General features: G+C 41.0%; 1 protein-coding gene across 3 annotated transcripts in view; it reads left to right on the forward strand.

Annotated features, from left to right (window-relative positions):
• Window positions 1-21,590, forward strand: part of ankra2 (ankyrin repeat, family A (RFXANK-like), 2) — a 77,296-nt gene that overhangs the window by 52,438 nt on the left and 3,268 nt on the right. For 2 of the 3 annotated variants that reach the window (XM_041058283.1, XM_041058284.1), the window contains exons 9-10: window positions 11,954-12,046; window positions 17,390-17,518. In XM_041058283.1, the coding sequence (XP_040914217.1) occupies window positions 11,954-12,046; window positions 17,390-17,487 (191 nt within the window). In that variant the 3' untranslated portion in view covers window positions 17,488-17,518. The remainder of the gene's footprint in view (window positions 1-11,953; window positions 12,047-17,389; window positions 17,519-21,590) is intronic. The other variant, XM_041058286.1, reaches the window with a different exon arrangement.

The following is a 21,590-nucleotide window of genomic DNA, read 5'->3' on the forward strand; positions in this document are numbered from 1 at the left end:
TGCAGTGGGCCGCGTACACATAGGCCAAGCAAGTCTGTCACCCTCCACCCACCCACCTCTCATTAGGACGAGACAACCTGTTTCTGTGCAAATGACTCTTGCTGTATTCAATGCGGGTGGTGGCACAGGGGTTTCCCACTCACTGTGTCTCCTCGGCCGAAAGATAATAATTAGGCCCAGGGCTGTGCTAAAGTACCCTCAGAGTCTGGTTCTAGTTGGATTTATACAAGCATTTAACATTATGTGGCTTTTAGAACAATTTAGAAAAATTATACCCCACTGATAGTGGTCTTAAGTTGTGGTTTTTCCCATTACATTGAGCATATGCATGGCAAGAGCATGTCACAGCATGAAACCTGCATGATATTAATAGTATGCACGGCAGCAAATTTGGCAGGGAGGTGGCTTCCTCAGAGACCCCACCAACAGTGCTGCAGTTTTCCCATGCTTCATACATGACCTGTACCCTCAGTGATTTGTTTTTCAGTAGATCTTATATCTATATTTGTATAAATGATTATTTAAGTGCTCTAGTGCTATTTAAAGGCTCAGGTAGAAGGGTGGTGCTTTATTTAAGATGTGATTAAACTCCAAACTGTCCAAACGAATGCTAGTAAAATGACTTATGGCCACCATAAACCAGCAGAAGAGCTTCAGTTCTCTTTGTCATGTATTTTACAAATGTCTGGCGCTTTACTGGAGGAATGAACATGAGTCTCCCAAACTATGTTCCCTCATTTGGTGTTTTGACGATGGTGGCAGAGTGCGCTATCAAACATGTCACTGTGAAACCTTGGATACGTGTTAAACTGATGAGATGAGTTTCAGAGACTCCAGCAGCATGGCTCTGGGGATGATTTTTGGTATGTGAGTTTGAAATTTTTAGCTTTGGTCTGTCACTTTTCAGAAGTCGAGTCTGAACCAGATGTGCAGGATTGAGGGCTGGGTTAGGTGAAGCCATTCTGACGACCTGAGACTGTTCAGTAATCTGTGCACTCTTCTTCACACACAGACACAAACAGAAACCATCTCACAGTGTTACACACTACACACACACGCACACATGTACTGGCCTGCATGCACATTCTACACAAGTAATGAGGAAATTGCACTAAAGTTGGAATCGTGACTAGAAATATATTTTATGATGCTTAACGGTTCGACGTCATGGCTCGAAATATGAAAACAAATAGGAAATGAATGTTGTGGAATACAAAGTTAATCAGCAGTAATGTTTATCAGCTGCTTTGTGTTTGCCTCACAACTTGGTACAAATAAAAATTCAAATGTAAACAAGTGCAACAAGATGATTGTACAAAACACTTTGCAGCAGCGTATGGAGGCACAGTGCACTGCATTCAAAGCCGGGAACAGGACACTGTCAGTTTGATCAAGTGGGAACAAATAGCAAATGAATCAAAACTTCACTGTCTCAGTCCTACAACGTGTACACAAACCGGCACCAAATGTTTAGGAGCATTTGTCATCAGAAAAGGAAATTAATCATTTTTGTCTTTTCTTTCTTACACATGGTTCAGCAGAGAGATTTCAAATATGATCGATCCCTCTTCTGCAAATGCTCATCTGACATAACAGTCCCATCCAATTATGGTTAGAAAAAATGGGGGATGATGCCAATTATGATGGGTGGAGAAGCTTTCTCTGTTCCTCTCCTTCACTTTTTGACAGATGCTATAATTCATAATGTGAGAGGAAGATTGGTGCATCTTAAATACCGAGCATAGCCTACACTCTCATTTGACTTAGCTGGTGGTCCGTCTGAATTATGGTTAAGGAAATGTTTTGTGCGTGTGTGTGTTTTTAACTTTTAAAAGGACAGAAAGAACCACTCTCGACAAAGCTATCCTAAAAGCATCCATTATGTCCTGCCTCATGTGCTGTCTATGAACACCACATGTTGCTGGTCAACAGCAAGAAAAATACGACTTTCTAAATCACTCGTGGCAGGTTTACAGTACACTTCCCTCACTGTGTGTCTGCCCTGCTCTCTCTGTGTGTCTGCTCTTGCGCAAACACACACATAAACACATATATAAAACCACACACATACATTTGCAGTGGCCACCATGACACACCATCATTTCAGTATTGAAGTAGATGAACTGACTGTAGAGGGCGGTGGACAGCATGATCGTCTTTTTTTCTGTGTGATGAGAATTATAAAAGTGATTACACACACTTACACACACACACACTCATGATTTGAACTGTCTTTACATCATATATAAAGCTGACGTCTGTCAACAGTGAAATGAACAACACATTTCTATCTCCATGAATTTATAATGTGCACTAAATTATCTTTACGCTGTACTGAAAGACTCAGTAAACAAACTGAAAGACTGAAATTTTAGCAGGGATGGAAGGAGTGCTCGGATCATTTAGTTAAAGGATAAATTTGGCGATACATTTTTATTATTGTCAGCAAATCCTGTTAAAGACTTAAGACAACAATGAACTGATGACAAGCATTGTCTGTCTAAGCGAAGCCCGATGTAGCTCATTCCTCTGCGCCAAAGTCTGAGTGACTCAGACAAGATGGGAGAGCCAGAAAACACTGAAGGATGGACCGTGACATTTTTGGTTTTGGTCTTTTCATGTGATTTTTTTTGACAATAAGGAAAATATAGAATACCCCTAGCCTTATTCTTTACATAATAGCAGCCACAGAACAATATAGAAATGCTCAAATTTGAAACAGCAATGACTGAGCTTTCAGCCACTTGGGGGCAGCAGCACAAGCTGTAAACTTAACATGTCACCTTATAAAGTTGAAATGGAAAACTTGTTAGCAAAAGGTTTCCTGTTTACACAACCAGCAGACAGTCTTTAGTTAAGCAGGTAGTGAACAGTAGGTTTATCACAGTGGCTGTGGCTGAAAATCAGGTTGAGAAGTGCAGAGTTTGTGGGCCGTAAAAATCAAAACAATTAGCTGAAAGACACTAAAACACTCCATAGAGGGAGGTGGGTGATAATTAGATTGTTCATCGCTGTGAGCAGCACCTGTCACATTGCGCATTAGTATTTTACCCATTGTTAATTTAAATGTATTGATTAGTGCAGCTTTAAATAAATGTAGTTGCCAGTAATTATTTTAAGGGGCAATACATAATTCTCTTAACATGTGGGCCCAGATAGGCCATGAATGGCTGTGATTTGCGTATCACCAGATTGAGGATCATTAAACTGGCTACTGAACATCATAATCCAGGCTTTCTTTGTTTGCACATATTATGCCGCATTCTTTGTCAAGAGAATGTTTGAGTACAAGAACAAAGAGAAGGTACATTATGGGTCTCTCATTCCACTGCCCAACTCTTTAATTTCTCCCTCAGATATCCTTTGAAACAGACACAGCAGCTATTTTGGCCAGTTTGCATGTTAAAAGTGAATATATTTTTAATGTAGCTTGACAATGTCTTGTTCTTTCCACTTGTTCCATGTGTGTTGCCATGTGGTCTGTTCAAATTAAGGAAATGTACCCACCAATGTGTACTGCATCGCGCTGGTCCCTTGATTTGCCAAAACACAAACTTGAATCAGTCTCGTTCTAACTGTAAAAAGACATATACCGAGCAGTTATAGTTGCAGCTTTCATGATTCCTTCAGCCAAGAGCTTAAGCAGGCTTCACTGTTCTTCCCAGAAAAAAAAAAAATCTCTCCTCCCCACAGAATAATTCAAGATTTTTATGTTAAGAGTGTGCAACCTCAAAATGGGAGCCAGCCCTGCTCATTAAACCAGAGAATAAAAGTTCTGTAAAACTGATAATTGTTCAGTTCAATTTTCCAGCTAAATAATGTTTGAATCATTCATATCAAACAGAATATGTCTTCAAGAATATGTTAGATTGGTCCATGTTGAAAGAGTCAGAGTCCACCGTTGCCACAGACCAATAAGGGATTTAAATCTATGTTGCCATGTGTTGAAACACTGCATCAAAACTGCTGACCCAGAAAAGTCAGGCATCTTTGAATCCAGGACGACATCAGGTTGCATCAAGGCTTGTACATCTGCCCCCAAAGGCTATTTTGTCTGTTGCCAATCATTTTGGGCTCTGTTGGTCATTCTTGCTAAACTACATATCCACTGACTGAATACATGTCATTCATAATGTGAGAAAAAAACTAAACAAAATCAGAGCATCCAGAGCCCGAGGTTACACATAGAGTAATGTGCTCAGCGGCCATATTACTCAATGAGGAAACCTGCTGTTCTTATACTCACAACTGGAACGCACCAGTCTGTAGGATTGGTGGCTCGATCTAGATACTCTTTCTTTATTGATCAGCTTTTCTAGGCCATTCTGCACCAAACGTACCCACACAGTTTTCTAAGGAGATTGTCTTTTCATTGAGTTGAGACAGGACCAAAAGAGGGACTCAGGTGATGTTATTATGGAAAGACCACGTCTTTCCTTAACATGGTAGACCACTGTTTGTTTCCTGTTTCCAACCAACAGTCATTGTTTTTTCTTTCTTTTGAAGCATGACCACATGAATTGTTCCCCAACCTTAACCCTGTGTTTATTATCATCACCATGACAACAAAGATCCCCAATCTTAACTAAGCAGTTGTTTAAACCCAAACAATGATCCTAAACCCTAACCAAACCTCAGTCATAGCGCTGTAGCAGCATAAAAGGGATTTTTTTTTTCTTTTCAGTTGTGATTTGTGGTGGTTTTGAAAGGCACAGGTAAATGTTGTCGTGCTGTCAATAGTGGCATCAAATCGGAAAGCACCTCTGTGTGTCATTCATGGACAAACGACTTCTATTGTCTTTTGATTCGGAGGACTAGCAAATAATTCCAGTACAAGCACTGTCATCAATGTAATAATTACGTTTTCATTGAGCTCCCTCAGTGGATTGAAGTTAGATCAGAAAATGGGCAGAACTGCTTCTAAGAAAAGACAAACGTAAGAGTCGTGTTATGAAGCATTGAAAGCTTTGTAAAAACATGTAGAATATAATGAGAAACTGATCAGATTATGAAAGAAAGACAAAGTAGATTTAATTATAATTATGGATGGGGACTAAATGTGCTCATACCGCGAACAATGCATATTTCCACTGAATATGGACTGGAAAATAAAACTGTGATGGAGAGAAAGTGGGGAAAAGAGGGATTGATAAAAGAGGCAATGTATCCCAGCTGAGTAATGTAAGTGGCAGATGAATTGAAAACAATATCCCATCCACTCGTCTTGCCAAATTCAGTTACAGATTTCAGCTTTAACCTATTGGATCCCTGGAGCTGTTTTGAAGGGAGTGAGCAGGAAAGCAAACAGTATTAATCCTCAAAAAGTTCAAAATATCTTCCTGTCATAACAAAGGATCGAGCCCTTGTTCTCCGTAAAGTCTGCAAAATAATATTAAGTGCAGATGTGAAGGAAGATGGAGGCATAAACACTGGGCCCTGTCTTTTCTAAATGTTTAAAAATGAGCCCTAATGCAGAAGGGCTGTGGGTATTTGCCCAGCTGTTGGATAAATAAGCAGAGAGATTCAAAGGCTGGATAACCTCCGCCAATGCCCATCAAACCAAACAGATGAGAGACTGTAGTAATCTGCTCCATTCTCAAATGGGACAATACTGACTCCAATTAGCCTTCAGTCCCAGACCCATAGAGGGAAGTGGGTGGGGATCTGAAAAAGGACTGTTGTGAACTTCCTCGCGTTTTACTCAATGCTTAACCGTTTTCCACGTTTGCTGTTTAATGGACGTTTTGTCAAAAGCACTAAAGCCCCCTGACCTTTTCATCCATGTCATACAGGAATCTTGTCATGCTCAATGACAATGTTTTGCCATGTGATGCAAGGTTTTCTAACTGTCCACGTAATTAAATCACAACAGTTAATCAAAGTGAATCAGATGTTTTCTTTACAAACACTGGTGTCATGTTTCCGTAGTTCAGCTTGGTGCATCACGGAGCATCTTGCACTGTGATAACACTCATTCCTTGGCTGGTTGTTGGTTAGCGGATGAACGATTGCGCCCTCACTCACGTTTGGAACGAGAGGGCTTTGATGTGCGGGAATAATTGGCAGCAGGATCTTCCTGGAAATGTACAGGACATCTTTCAAGAGACTCGAGAAATGTTTTCACTACCGTTGAGCTCACTGGCGCTCGATCTGTGCTAGACTTGAGGGGATGGAGTGCACAGAGCAGTAATTAAAGAGAGGTGGAAGAGCTGACATTCATCAGGAGCGGTGGGGGGGGGCTGATGCAGAGCTCTGCGCCAAACCAACAGTCTAATTCTTCATCTCTAGTTATTTTCTTGGCCTTTCCTCCATCTAAAGTTTGTTTTGTCATGGTACGACCAATTTTTTAGCCCAATCTCATACTTCCACATTTAATCCTCGCCATTGATTGTACAAATACAATTTTCAAAGTTATTATGTAATTAAACGTATGTTTTGCTGCTGGAAACTTCAAAGGGCCAGCTGTTTCTGAGGGCATTGCTTGCCGCTGATGTAATAATTTCCCTTGGATATTTAAAATAAACACATTAGGCCTGAAAGAATTCAAAACTTGTCTCCGACTATAATGCCTGGCCTTTTGATTGGCATGAGGCGTGGCATGCCACTTTTCAGTGAAAACCAATGGTCGTCTTTAACAGCCTGCATTTCCAAGCTCCCATGCAGTGTAAATTATAGGATAATAGTGTGCAGGCGATCGCAGACTCTGTTTATTCAATCCATTTCTTCACATAAGTTCCCATTGCCTTTTTCCGTCTTTCTGGCGTGTGTGTGGTGGTCCTCTGATCCTGCTGACCCTCGACATGTGTTTTCACTTTCGGCTCTGATCTCAGCTCTGCGACCAGTGGGGAACCAAATACAAATTGAACAGTAACCATTCACAGGCCACTCTTTTTCATACCACCGTTAAACTCGCTTTGTCTTCCCCAGGAGGAGCTCGGGGGATAGTGGTCACCGGTTTGGTCACGGGGGCCTTGAGTCTGTTCCCCTTGCAGCCGTCAGGTTTTGTTTTAGGCATCCGAGAACAATGTGGTTTGCTGCAGTTCACAGCACATGTTATATCTTTCAAATCTAAGTCACATTGTTCCCCTAAAAGAATTGACAGGCCACAAAACACAGACACAAGCTGAAAACCTTTCAGTGTGCATTTACTTTCCTCAAAGCATCTAGAATGACGAGCCGAGGCCCAGAGAAAACACTACCGAGAGGAACAAATCGCCAGTGTTTGGGTGGTGTGCTTTTTATTATTTCAGTTAAGGTGAAGTTTTCATTAGGCCCATAAGCCCCCCCTTTTGAAAGCAAGCCCTTTTTCTGTGAAACTCGCTGGACAGCAGCCGCTCGCAAGTGGCAGGGTATGTTTGTTCAGCTTTTATTGGGAGATGTGGTTTGAAGAAGTTAAAAAGAACCCTTTTGTTGTTCTTGGGGTTCATATTTTCTCTGGAGTTGCTCCATGCGCTGTGTTTGTTCCCCCGACTGAAAATGAAAAGGGTAAAACCTGAATGCAATAACTCACCTAAAGTGAAGACAAACTCTCAGAAGACTCCACGGATAATCTCTCAGATAAGATATAAATCAAGCAGGGTGAAAACCATGAGCTGCAGGCTTTTATTGAAGGTGGCTGCCAGAATTCGTGTGTAGACAGTTTAACTTCACTCACTTCAGTCAATTAACTTGCTTTAAATGGCCGGCTGAGACTTAGTGAGCAATTTAGTGACCTAACACAATGTAATCCACTGAACTGAGCCCAGACTTATACCAAAGCCGTGATATTTGATCAAATGATATGGCACAGATAGTATCAACGGGCTATTGCTATAATATCAGTCACAACGGGACATGCTGCGACCAAGTACATCAAACATCCCTACACATGGGTTTGCAATGTGATTTTCAATAATCTTTTCTGCACCAGGATTCTCCCTTGGAGCCTCTTTATTAGAGTAAAAACACATTCATCACCTGTTTCACATTAAAGTTTCACGCATGCTGCCCCGACCCCTTGTATCTTGTAAACTCTGCTTCATTTACTTAGCCTGGCTTTCATTGCGGCCATTTTGCATGGTTTACCTTTGTTTAGTTTATTAACCCAGGGGGTTACTTAACCTAAACATCTCAGCTGAACGCTTTGGCTTTGGGTTTCAACATTTTGGACAAAAGTCTTTTTTTCAACACTGTTGAAAGTGACAGCAGGTGATGATGGTGGAGTTTCTGATCCACACTGACAAATGGTTATGGTTGTCAAATGGGAATGTGATTGGTGGATGACATATTAAAGATTTTTACAATTTTTTCTTTTCTATGAAATCAACTATTCAATGAAGTTTAAAAAAAAAAAAACAGATTTCATTTTTATAACTGGTTTTATTTGACTTTTAGAGACTAAAATTTGCTTAAAGAAGAGAATAAAAGCCAATATTTTTTGTTTTAATGCGACATCGATACTTGCCTCAAGACTGACAAAACAATACATTTCTATCTCCTATCTAACTTCCAGGCTGCATCAGTTTCAACAGCACGTCTGAAACTCTCAGAGGACGTTCCTTAAACAAATACAGGCTCAGAGCAGCATCAGACAAGAATGAAAACCTTAAAAAAAAAAAACCTGTGCATGTACCGAAAGCCGAGTGAGACCGTCCTCATTTGCTGAACCAAAAATATCCCCAGTTTAAGGACCAGCTCCACGGCTGACGGCTGGTGCTTGGTTCCCATGCTCCAGCATTGTGTATCTTCCAGCTGCAGCCGGGGAAAATGGGGGAGGCACACTCATGGGTGGTCCGCCCCACATGGTCCCACACTCTGCGGTTTGCGCCCTACATCTGATAGCAGTGGCTCTCAGCTGGGGCGCGCACGGCTCACATTCTCTGTGCCATTTTACTGCAACAATCTCGAGCTCCAGGAGGAGGCTGGAACTGTTTACCGTGCAATATCTTCATCAGAGCGGCACACTGCACAGCTGGCTTGCCGTACACCAACACTGACTTTTACCAAAGGATGCTGTAAAATTCTTCCATGAGTTTGATAAGCACCTTCACCATTAATCAGATAGACAATGGTTCTTAGTGAATACAACTTTTATCTTTTTATCCACTTACGCCTGCATGCTGCTTTTCAAATAATACTTCTCGTAATCGACACTTTTATCTACTTTTATCATGCTCAGTTAAGTGAGCATTAACTACTTGTGCTGCACCATAACCATTACCCTGCGCACATTTGGCTTAAAGAGACTCTCACACGCCCTTGCTATGGGGGTAAAATCGATCATTTCTCAGCCAGAAGGTTTTGCAATGTTCACACAAATCACGCTGAAATTTCAATCGTGAACGTCATACAGTCTAGTTAATAACTGAGGGGGCTGTTAGATCATTTATGTTGAAGTAGATTTATTCTCAAGCCCACAAATACCACATTTTATTGACTTTCATACCCTGGCAATCTGATCTGAAGTACAGGAGCACAATTAGCTCCATAATAACATTTTATGGAAATAATCAATATGGAGCAGAGCAGAGGTTTGGGCTGGGGCTTCAAGTGTGGTCTTCTGGCTCTCAACAAAGTTCTCATGAGCAGAGAAGCCAACATGTTGCAATCATCTAACCCAACCACACACATGTAAAGATGAATACAGCTATAATTTCCTTTATTTTCTGTTGAAGAAAATGGGGCTCACGGTGTCAGTGAGCAGCCTCATAGGTGACCTTCTGTCTTCAGCAGTCGGTGTTGGATTTTGAGTTGTGGTAAAACATGGATAACCTCTAATTTAAATGTTAAAAGTTTTTCATGAACTTGCAAAATGTACTGTAAACTGACAGTGCTGATTTTATTTAGGCTGCAGTCTTGTTACCGGTCATTTTGATTTGGACACTTTTATTGATATTCTTATTTAATGCTGCTTCTGTTGCTTCCACATTGTAGCAGGTCAAATCCAGGTCAATTTCCCATCACACTAGGTGCTTAAATACCCAAATTGACTTTCTCTCATGGGATAATATGATCTATAGCTATGGCGCAAGGGCTGATGCTTTGTGAATGCAAAAAATTGCTGAGAAAACCCAGATGCAGTTGTAGTTTGGCCAAGTGTTTTCCCATTGAGCGCGTGTGTGTAAAGCGGATGAGTGGTTGTAAATTCTTCTACTTCAGAAGCAGCTTCTCAAATGTTCTATGAACAACATGTTTCTGAGAGACATTTCTCAACAATGAGCTCCAGAAGATTGGAGGAGAGCAGTGATATCATTCATTCTGTGCTGTGACACTGATGAAGAAGACGACGTTGCAAAGCCAGAGGGTAAAGCTGTTGATCATCAGAGTTGTTAGAGGATTCAGAGTGTTTCACTGTCTCATCTGCATCTGGTATAAACTGAAGGCTTGTGAATGGGGCCATAGAAAGCTGAAGATGATCTTATTAAATGGTCAGTATCACCACAGCAGAGCAGGCGGACTGTCAACTTTTAATGTAATCAGAATGGGTCCTGGGCCTACAAGCACTTACAGCACTGTTTCATGTGTATGTCAAGGTCTTCACATCCAAACCCACACATAAAATTATACTGGACTCAACATGTGTGAGAGGGAGGTGTAACAACATGTTGACAGGTTGTACCACTGTCAGAGAAGATCAGAGACCCAACAATAAAAATGTCTTGATCCTTCCAGAAGCATCAGCTGCTACTGTAGAAAAGAAAAAAAAAATCAAGCTGGACCATCCAGAATCTAGTCAACCAGCGGAAACAGGAGACATGTGTTGTCAAGGAACACAACAGGGCCGCATGTCTCCCCATGAGGACAGTGAAAGCATCACCATGTGTGTCAAATCTGCAGACAGTTCACACAATCATCCTGCTCGTCATGTGTAGAGAAGGCGAATGCAAAGAGCAGAAATAACCAGAGCCATACAAAACAATGTGAAATTAATTTACATTTAATCAGATGAATGTTATGAATCAGCGTGTTTTCAGTTGTTCAGTGGAGTTTGGTTCTTAAAGGCTGATGTTTTTAATCTGGTAAAATAAGAAAAATACCACATTCTCTAGCTGCCCCGTTAGCTCAGTTGGTAGAGCAGGAGCCTCAATCTCGTGGAGTTGTGGGTTTGAACCCCACTCTGGACAGCACCACCTCCCATGGGCTCACCATCTTTGGGAGGTGCCGTAGGACTATGGTGCATTGTGGACGGGGCAGTAGTCGTCCCCATGACCTGGGCCTGGACCCCGATAAGCGGCAGATGATAACATGATGTGACCACATTCTCTACAGTTTCACCAAAGTCTTTTACTTAAAGAGAATATATCTTGTAGTTCATTTCAGTCCACAATGTAAAGGCTTTAATTATTGTTTCACACCGTAAGAGTATTAAAAAGCTCCCAACATGTGTGTCCTCACATATGCCACGCATGCACATGTGCACATAGAGAATGAAATACTATTACAACATGTCTAAGTCCCAGTTTGAAATAAATCAAGGGATTTTATTAACGGTTATCGTGTTTGTAAACAGTAATTTACTCTTGCTCCTACATCTTCATCTCTGCTGTAACTTTGAACGTCCCTACAAAGAAAACCATAATTAAAGGGACATGCTGAGAAGAGTCCTTAAATGATTAGATAATAAAGCAGCAGTGAAAGAAGGCCTTACATTTGCTGACAGCCTAATAAATATCTGCAGCCGTGAAAGATGAAATGTTGCCATTGTTAGTGGCAGATTTACATGCAAACCAGACAGCATGGATTCAATTTCACTGCCTCCACTTCAGTCAACTCATCAGTGATGTACAGTACAATACAATACAGTGTGATAAAACACAGCCGCCTTTTGTCATGGTAACATTTGCAAATATTTGTCAGATTTTGGTTCCAAAATGACACCTTTAAAAATGTTACCTTTCAAAATGAGTATAAATGCAGAAATGAATATAATCTTGACCTGAAGTGTTTGGTTGAAAATGTCATATCATGCCCACAGGTGGTGATCCCATGGGAGGTGGTGCCGTCCAGCGTGGGGCTCAAACCCACGACCCTGAGAGACGGTTGTTCTACCAACTGAGCGAACCGCACGGTGGGTGAAAATGTGTTAAAACTTAATAACGTGTCTCTTCTACATCTGATAATGATTACCCCCCCCCAAAAAAAAAAATTGGTATCAAACATTTGGGAATATAACTCTTTGTTTCCTTGTGCACTCTGGACACCATGAGAGCTCTGAACAGTATCAGTTTCCTTTGTATTTTTCATGTCTTATCATACTTCAACTCTCAGCAGTGATTGCTACAACAGGCTGAAAGGTGACTTTTAAGATGTTTCAGCTGACGCAGCTTTTGGAAGGGAAAGTGGCCTCTAGCTTCTCTTTCATCCTTTAACATTTCTGCACTTATCACTTAAATCTGTCTACAGTCTTTAATTCACTGGCAGAAGCACAAAAGACCTTCACATGTGGGTTTAGAGAACGTGGGTTTAAGACATGATCAGAGTCCATCACAGTGCATGTTAACCTCATAAACTCTTGACTTTCCAGTTACATTTTCTCTTCTGTTTCTTTGAATTAAATAAAACTTATGGTATCTTATAATATCACATGTTCTGTACCTGCTTGTTACAACAGTTCATTGCATATAGAGCTTACTGCACACTGAGCAAAACTCAAGATACTCTGCCTTATTTATTTTCATTAGGTCAGGTTGGTTAGTTAGGTGAGGATCATTGTTTAAAAGGGACTGGCACAGGTCCTATTAGGGTTACTGTTAGGGTTTCTGTTACTTTTAGGGTTAAAGGGTACAGTTAGGGTTAGAGGCTAGGTTTTCTGGGGTTTTTTTTAGGGTTAGAGGGTAGTGTTAGGGTTTCTTTTAGGCTTACAGTGTTAGATTCAGTGTTTCATTTACAGTTAGAGGGTAGGGTTAGTGTTTGACCAATCATCTGACAAGCAGTTCTAACCCTTGAGCCACTGAGTAAAGGCTAGCTAAAATATAAATTCTAAAAAAATGAAAAACAAAAAACCTACACATTTTTCTCTGTTTATGTAAATATGCATCACGTGTATTTGCATGTATTTTTTTTTTGTATACATTATGTGTACATAATGTAAACACGCATAATGTATATGCATGCATGCATGCATCTTATGTGTATGAGGTGGTTGGGGCAGACTTCACAGTGCACACACACACACACATACACGTGTTTATGTGTGTTTGTCAGGGAAAGCTTTGTTTCAGGGCGTGTGTGAGGGGCGGGAGTGTTTGATTTCAAAGCATGGCAAATGAAACCTAAAACTTGGGAAAAGCTGACAAAACATACCGATCCCAGGTGGTTAATGGGCCGGGAGAAATGACCAGTTGACCAGCATCATAGACGACCCCACTCTGATGTGCCCTCCCTGCCGGCCCGGCCCCCATCTGCTAGATATTACACCTAGAAACTCTTCTGTTTGTCCAACATATGAACAGATGGGTGGTCTTGTGATAACACAGCAAGAGGCCCGCAGTGTCACTGAATGATACCTTTCCTTGCATTTTCCTCCTCACCATCCCAACATTAAAGAGGGGAGGCCACTGGTGTGGCAAGATGTCAGGGAGGCAATGACAACCTGCTCATTGCTTCATGATACCACTTTGATGCCAGGTGCTGTAAGGATGAAGAATTTTGGCGAATGGATCTTTTATCCTCTTTTAAACTACCACTGCAGTGCTTTAATCGCCCTGTCTCATTCAGATGCCTCAGGAAGACACAAAGAGAAGAGTTTGTTTGACTCAGAGAGAAATCTGTGCCCAGGGAGCCGACTCGGAGAAAGTTCCAGGTGTCAGGGGTGAGAGGTTGAAGGTCCCGGTAGTGTGGGTGGTTCTGATGAAGCCCTGTTAGCAGTTAATGAGGGCTGAACAGACACACTGATCACCCCTTGTAATTTGTGGGGGGCTAATCGCTGAATATTCCCTTTGACAACAGAGATTACAAGCAGAGCCCAGGGCTGCACAATAGAGATTTGCCATGTAATGTCTCCACTATAGACTCAGGACACAAAAAAAGGGTGGATCAGGCCGTAGGAGAGAGGAATTAGAGGAGGGGAAGACAGGGGGGTTGGACGTGACACCGGCCAAGAGGTGCCACCTTTGGGACAATGTGAAGATAGGGGAGGGAATGGAGGGGTGGAAAGTGGGGGTGGGGCAGGGAGGCATAACAGCACAAAGCTGAGTATCACATGGGTCAGCTATGACCTTAGAGAATGTGTGAGCGGTATTCTGATTGGCAAAAATAAGAAAAGAATGCTCTGTTTACTTTTTAGGCTTTTAAAGCAGCAATAATCAGTATTTAATATTATTGACAGATCAGCTCAGACTGTGGACCAGCTGATCGGCACCAAATCAGCTGACAAAGAGAGTGTATGGGACTTAACATCCACCAGGCGGCCAGAGACATGACTCCGCATGTATGCTAACAGTGCACTGTATCAGCTGGATGTGTGTTTTTAGATTAATAGAAGGCAGCTGATAGGAAATCAAAGGAGGACTTTTTCACATTTTCACTAAATAATCTGTTGTGTCCATCAAGCACTTGCTCCGTGAATGCCATTTTGACTCTGAAGGGAAAAAAACCAGAGGGGAGGATTTAGGTCTCAGTCCATCAGGCACATGGAAAGCTCATAACTCAATGAGGCAGCGCTCGCTTTAGTGGTTTTCAGTGACACAGATGACTTTTACAGAGGCAAAATTATTCCACACTAAAAGAAGCATACACTCTTACATGTGTGAATGCACCGTATATACTTACCTCGGTGGTCCATGTAATGTACTTTACATTTAGAAACTTACTGTATATGACCGAATACTGTGTGAGGTTTGGGTTTGTCATGACGATCAGCTTTAGATTTGGCCATTAACCCACATATGAGCTAATTTCCATTCTGTCTTTCTCATATTAGTTGAATTAGTTGAAGTACAATGCATCATGGGTATCTTTTGTAAGTTTTGTGTAATGCAGTATAACAGGGCTCATTGATTTGAAGCCTTGTTGTTGATAAAGGCTTGTCACACAAACTGAATTTCCACCGGCAGAGAATTAAGGCCTGGTCACGCCACAAAGATGCAGATGCTACAGGTTTGGTGACATATGGTTAGCAAATATAGCTGTAGACGAAAACAGTTTATAGTCCCTGAAAGGTCAACAGTGTCAAGACAGTTTGCTGTTACGGTGCAAACTTAATCTTTGCATTTGCATTTGTACAGTTTGCATGGATTTACATTGCCCCTGATTTCCAAGACAGTGAGAGACAACATGTGATAGTGAGGCTAAAGGAAACTAAGGCCAACGCCATATTCCTGTGAATCAGCAGACACTGAAATACAAACCTGCAACTGCTGTTTTTAAATGCGTATCCTGCTCTCTCTTATCTTCAGTGATCAGTTACTTTAACTCATTTCTTGTCTTCTCTTTTGTTTTCTTCCTCCCTTTGACATCCCTCGTGTCACTCATATTTTAGATGTGTGGCTTTTTGTTTTGCCAAAACATCCTTTGGGTTTGGCATGCATGCCAGAACCAAAGGATGCATGCAACATGTTGTACAAGTCTGCAGAGACGGACAGGATTTTTCCCTTTTTTTTTCCCTCTTCTTGCTTTAGAAGCCTGCAAGGACCACCAAAGATGTCAAACTTCAAACTCAAATTAATGATAATCTCAAGGATGATCAAGTTCGTCTGACATCAACTGCATGTTACAGTTCTGATGTTCATGTTTGTGTGTGCTATTCCACATGTCTTCACATGCACTAAAAAGAGCATGAATCCCAAAGGCTCAGTGACGGTCATGGGAATCTGAAGCTGCACTTCGAACACAAACTCCCAGTGGCAGTCTGATGAGAGTCCTTCTGCTCTGAACATGTACAGTGTAATTTGTGAAGTTGTGGGCCGTGTCATTGGCACTTCAGAGGAAATGTGACTCCGTCTCACGCACAGTTTCAGGCTACAAAGATAAAACACGAAGTGCCGGGAGGGGGGCACGTACACTGAAGACGTAAAGGTGAAGATCCCGACTGCGGTGCCTTGATTTAACAGCTGAAGTTTTGAAAGCCCAGCGCATATAAAAGCCTGCCATCAACACATATAATCTCTTAGCTGAGCCCATTGAAAGCTGGGTCCCAGGGGTTAATTCTCCCATCACTCCATGTTTGAATCAACTCCTGGCTCACATTGAGATGAAAGCCACAGAGTCCCAGGACCGAGCCTGGACTCCGAGGCCTGCTGATCCTGGACGACTGGAGCGGATTATTGCATGTTCGTCTCGTCGGACCTCCATCGGGACAGGAAAACTGAAAAGAAAAACAATAATTAGAGATAATTGCTTGTGTCCAAACACGAGCGTTAAAGCCCTCCTCCCTCCCATCTCCTTTCGTAGTATGTGAGGTGGAATGAAAGGGACACCCCCCTGTTTTGACAGCTGGGCAGGCGAACATAATTTGTGACAGCTGAACTGAAACGTCTTTAACCGCAGGGAGAGACACAGAGAGAGAGAAGGATTTGTGCTGAGAGAGAAATGGTGAGAGAGAGAGAGAGAGAGAGAGAGAGAGAGAGAGAGGGAAGATCAGACAGAGAGGTCCTGCCCAAAAGAAAGGAAGAAGATGTCAGAGAAGAAAAAGAGACAGAGGAGAGCTGGGGAGAAGTGATTGGGGTGGGATTTCAGCAGAAAAGGATGAGGGAGGTTAAAAGGGGGAAAATTAGTCACACACCATAAACGTTGAAGAGAGGTAGAATTTAAAATAACCCACAAAAAAAAAGACAGGACAAGAGAAGGCTTAACATCAAATGCATGCAAGTGGAAAAGAGGAGAATATTTAAACAACAGAGCTCGGCTGAACATGGTGTCATGCCAGCTTTGACACATTGGGTTAATTTGCTGCTCCCTGGAGGTGACCCTTGAACTTTAGGGGACAAGGGGTCGAATTGAACTCAGAGTGAGACAGCCAAAATCATGTCAGTCTGAGGAGCCGGGTCATGGGTCAGCTCTGAGATTCTTGGTATATAGGCCAAAACAAGGACCATATGTGGACGGAAACACATTTGAAACAAAAATAACTCCTGATTTTCCGTCCTCACTCCAAACTGGCCATTTTCTTTTTCTTTTTGTTTCTCCTCCTTCACTTCTCCTCCCGCCCCCGAAAATCTAGACCCACCACAGACTTTCTGCCCTAATTCAATAAAGTCATAAATACTGGCGTAACAGCAAATTGACATAATGTTGGCCGCATGCCCTTTAAATTGTCAGTGACAGAAGTTTTCCCAGAGGTGAAATATTAATACAAACACAGGATTTCTTTTCCAAAATACCCAGCTCCCAAATTCTCCCATGTTTACTTTTCTCCTTGCTCCTAATTTCTGTTAGTGTGAAATGTTATACTGACTGTTGTATTTACTGACAGGGCAGGAATGGAAACCTGGGAGCTGGGAGAGAGATCCTTGCGGGGCATTGCTCAGCCAAATAAGCGAGTCTCTGTCCTTTCAGTTTCACTTCATCTGACCAGGAAATCTCCTTTCACCATCTGGGCAGTGTGAGTACATCGCTGATTAATCACCATTCAAACAGTAAATAAACTGACCATTAATAATTTCTTACTATTTTCTTTGAGTAGCAGTTTCTTTCTCTACTGTGTATTAAATAGTAATGAGACATGATTATTCCAAAAATTCCCAAATGTATCACATTATCATCTTTAAAAACATGCTGCAGTAAAGCACTACAGCCTGTTCAGTGTGTCAGGCTGTTGTAATTACTGAGAAAAAGGCCAAAACATGAGCACGAGCTTCATGTAAGAATGAGGCTGTGAGGATTAGTGCTGTTATTTTTGCAAATCGGCAACAGGTTTGAAATTTAAAGTCACATTACACGTAAAACAGCAGGCTTATTATTCTATAAAGAGGCCTATTATGAAAGTATTATGAAACACAGAGACAGGCTAAGGGGAGAAAAACAGGCGAAGGCCTATCAGAATAAAAGAAACAAAAATAAAAACAGGAAGTTAGATCTGTGTAAGTAAAATGTGCAAATATTTGTGCAAAAGAAATCCTGTAGTGCCACACCAGCAGCCATGATGTGCGAATTATGATAGTATAGGTACATAGATATAGGTATGAACTGTAACTGAATTATACATAATTAGAAATTACATTGAATATGTAATACACACAATTTACAGTAATAATATACTGCTTTGAAACATAAAATAGAAATGGAAGAGTATGGAATATGTAATATCTAATAATATAAGTTATACAGAGTAAATTAAAATAGTACTACATACCTGATAAGAGCTTACACAAAAACTGAAAACTTTCTCTTTTCTTACTTACTTACTTACTTACTTACTTACTTACTTACTTACTTACTTACTTACTTACTTAGTTATTTATTTATTTGATGTTGTCCTGTCTGAAACTTGTAGCACTGTCTTCCTGGCCTGGTCTCCCTTGAAAAAAATAATAATTCGTGGTTAAATAAAGGTTAATTGAAAATAAAACAGTCATGTCTGATCTTACCTCTGATAGGTTGTTTGAATCCCAAAATAGTCTTGACTCAAGACTATAGGCTTTCAACCCCCCGCCCCCCATACCAAGGTCTTTTGCTGCTACATGCTATAAAAAAAAATACATTAAAAAGTAATTCTGAGTATAAAATGTAAAACTGAATTTTAATTAATAAGAATGAAATAAAAACAAAATTTAAATTATAATTTAACAAAGCTCTCTGTGACACTTCATTTTTAAAGCTTGGAAAAGTTCATTGTGCGACACAAACATTTTTTTTTTCACAGCACCTATGGAATATCCCACATTTAAAGTCTCATACTTGCTAAAGTCATATAAAATTCTCATGAGGGCCACAAAAGCTGCCCTCTTATCAAATATAAAATGAAATACTGTTCATAAATGTAATCATCACAGAACTCTTTTTCCACATGCCATGTCCTCCTGCTGTGTGACAAAGCACTGACCCTTACAGAGGACACATGTAATTGCACTCAGAACACAGTCAAATCCACTGCGGTTGCCCTCATAACACATATACGGTTATTTCCAATAACGCGGCAGATGAAGCTGACCTTGCCGAATGAGCTGAACACCTGCTCTGTGAGGTGAGCCGGAGAGGCAGTTTGGTCGTAAAAAGATGTGATGGGAAAGTTATTAGAGAGAGTAAAAGGGAGGGAGGGTGAGACAGGGAGAGGGAGATGACTTTATCAGGGCCACATAGAGTGGTTGGCTTACAGTCAATAAAGGAGAAAAATGACTTGATTGAAGCTGATAGTTTTGCCACATTAGCTCTGAAAAACAAGGGCATTCATCTAAGCCTCTGTCTCAGAAAATGTGCGTGTTAGTGGGAGATTGAAAGAGTGTGTGTGTGTGTGTGTGTGTTATTGTGTGTGTGTGTGTTATTGTGTGTCCAACTTACTGCATGTACCTGTAAGTTTGTCTGTACACATGGTGTGTGTCAGAGAGAACTAGAACTGTGTTTTTCTGTGTGTGTGTGTGTGTGTGTGTGTGTGTGCGTGTGTGTGCGTGTAGCCCTGCTCCATACAAGGATGAGTATGTAAATGGGTTATTATGCTGAGAAGGTCTGCAAATCATTTCCTGTGGGCTGACAATTTATCAGATCCCCTTGAGGTTTAGACGCTCCTCTCACAAACATGTCTGCTCGTGTGTGTGTGTGTGTGTGTGTCAGAAAAATGTCTCAGTCAGGAAAATTAACACACACAAAAAAACTACCAGCTTGAAAAAGTTTGTTTTCTCTGCATCTTAAGGATAAAAAAGCTGATAATTTGCATTTTTCACCACCTTCACCACCAGAAGAAGCACAATAAAACGCCCGAGGACTTTTAATCTGAAAGTGACAAACCAGTCAAATCATTTTCAGAGTGACTGGAGCAAAACAGCCACTCTGAAATTATATGTGCAGTGTGAGTCTCTGGGTGCATGCGAGTTCACTGCATGTGTGTGTGTGTCTGCGACCAGTAAACTCTCTACCTTTCATGCACAGACCTGCTCGCTGGGTGGTGACACTGCTGGCGAGCGAACTGAAAACTGCAAACGACAAAAGCTGGAACAACAGGAAGATAATTCAGATTTGATTGGTTTCACGTGTTCTTCATAAACAACAAAGTTTTCCTGTGCCTCCAGCGTGTTTTCCTGCAAACATGGAATGCATTTGTCCCCTGTCTTCATGCCCTGTAGTTGCACATGCTCTTACATAGCAACACACACACACACACACAGACATACACACAGTGAAATGAAAGCAGGCACAGAGAGAGAGCCCACCACTGTGGCACTGGGATCTTTTGATATACGGTCAGGAACTTATTTTGAAAACAGCCACTTTCAGCTGCTAAAAATAATCACGAGGGACTTGGAGACGAAAATGTGAATGAGGTTCGCCAGATCTGCCTTTCCCGTCAAAATAAGAAGAAATGTCCTGACAGAAGCTCGTGTCCTTTAATGTCATTTTAGTGAAACATTTTCCCTGAATACAGCCAGCTCCACACACGCGTGCACACACACAATTGCAGGACATTTAAAGGGCAGGTCCACTCAAACACAAGAAAACTTATTTTCACTTTTATCTGTCCAGACAGTTTTATGGAAGTAAATGGAGCTTTGTTTGTGTTGTTCATATTAATTTAAAAAAATGCATTTCAAAAAATTTAACTGCAATTTTTTTTTCTTTATTATGTTTTCAGAAACAAAATCACTGATTTTTTTCATAGTCTCTTTCCTCAGAGCAGTGGGTCCCAACCTGATGATCCGGATCCCCACAAGGGGTCACAAGATTCATCTAAAGGGCTGTGAGATGATCACTCACACACAAAATAACAAATGCTTACTTACTGCACAAAGCCATGTTCATTTTTGAGACTTTTTTCCAGTCTTTGTTTTTTGTGAAATACTGCAGTGTACAGTTTTACCCCTGTGGGTCTCTAAAAATTATTCAAACAACAGTAAACTGTAGCAGTAACTGCTCACAGTGTATGTACACGCGAGTTGCAGTCTGTGATGAAGGGCAACAAAGAGATATCACTTTGTTTTACAGAGTCAAAAGCAAAAACAGGTTTGGAACCACTAAGTGTGCAAAGTTATATAAGAACACTTTTTTTTTTTCATTTCCAGACAGATGAAAAAAAAAAAGTTCACTGCTTACTGCTGATAATTCAGTAAGTTCATTAGCAATTAAAAGTCCTAATCCATTAACAAGAAGCCACCTGGTCATCACCTGGTCTTTAAAAACTATTGCTGTGATGTTTTGAGGTGAAAAAATTATTCAAACTTCATTTTAAATTCAAGTGGAGAAAGTTTCCAGACAAAGCAACTATGTGAGACTGAATTTTGGGGGAATGTACAAAAAAAAATTTGTTCAACAAGAGGTTAAAAGAAAACTTACGTGTATGTTAATTTAAAAAATGTTGAAACAAAACTGGCTCTGAGTTTTTCTACAGTCAGACAAAATGTATTTTAACTTTTTGTCACCCAGAACAAAGCTCCTTGTTTAGTGCAGTGTTATAAGAGAATTTTCTCACACAATGAGCTCAAGTTACAGACTAAACACTGGCTTCAGCTGTTTGCGAGTTGCAGAGA

This window comes from Toxotes jaculatrix, chromosome 16, assembly GCF_017976425.1.
Source record: "Toxotes jaculatrix isolate fToxJac2 chromosome 16, fToxJac2.pri, whole genome shotgun sequence".
Taxonomy (NCBI): Eukaryota; Metazoa; Chordata; class Actinopteri; family Toxotidae; genus Toxotes; species Toxotes jaculatrix.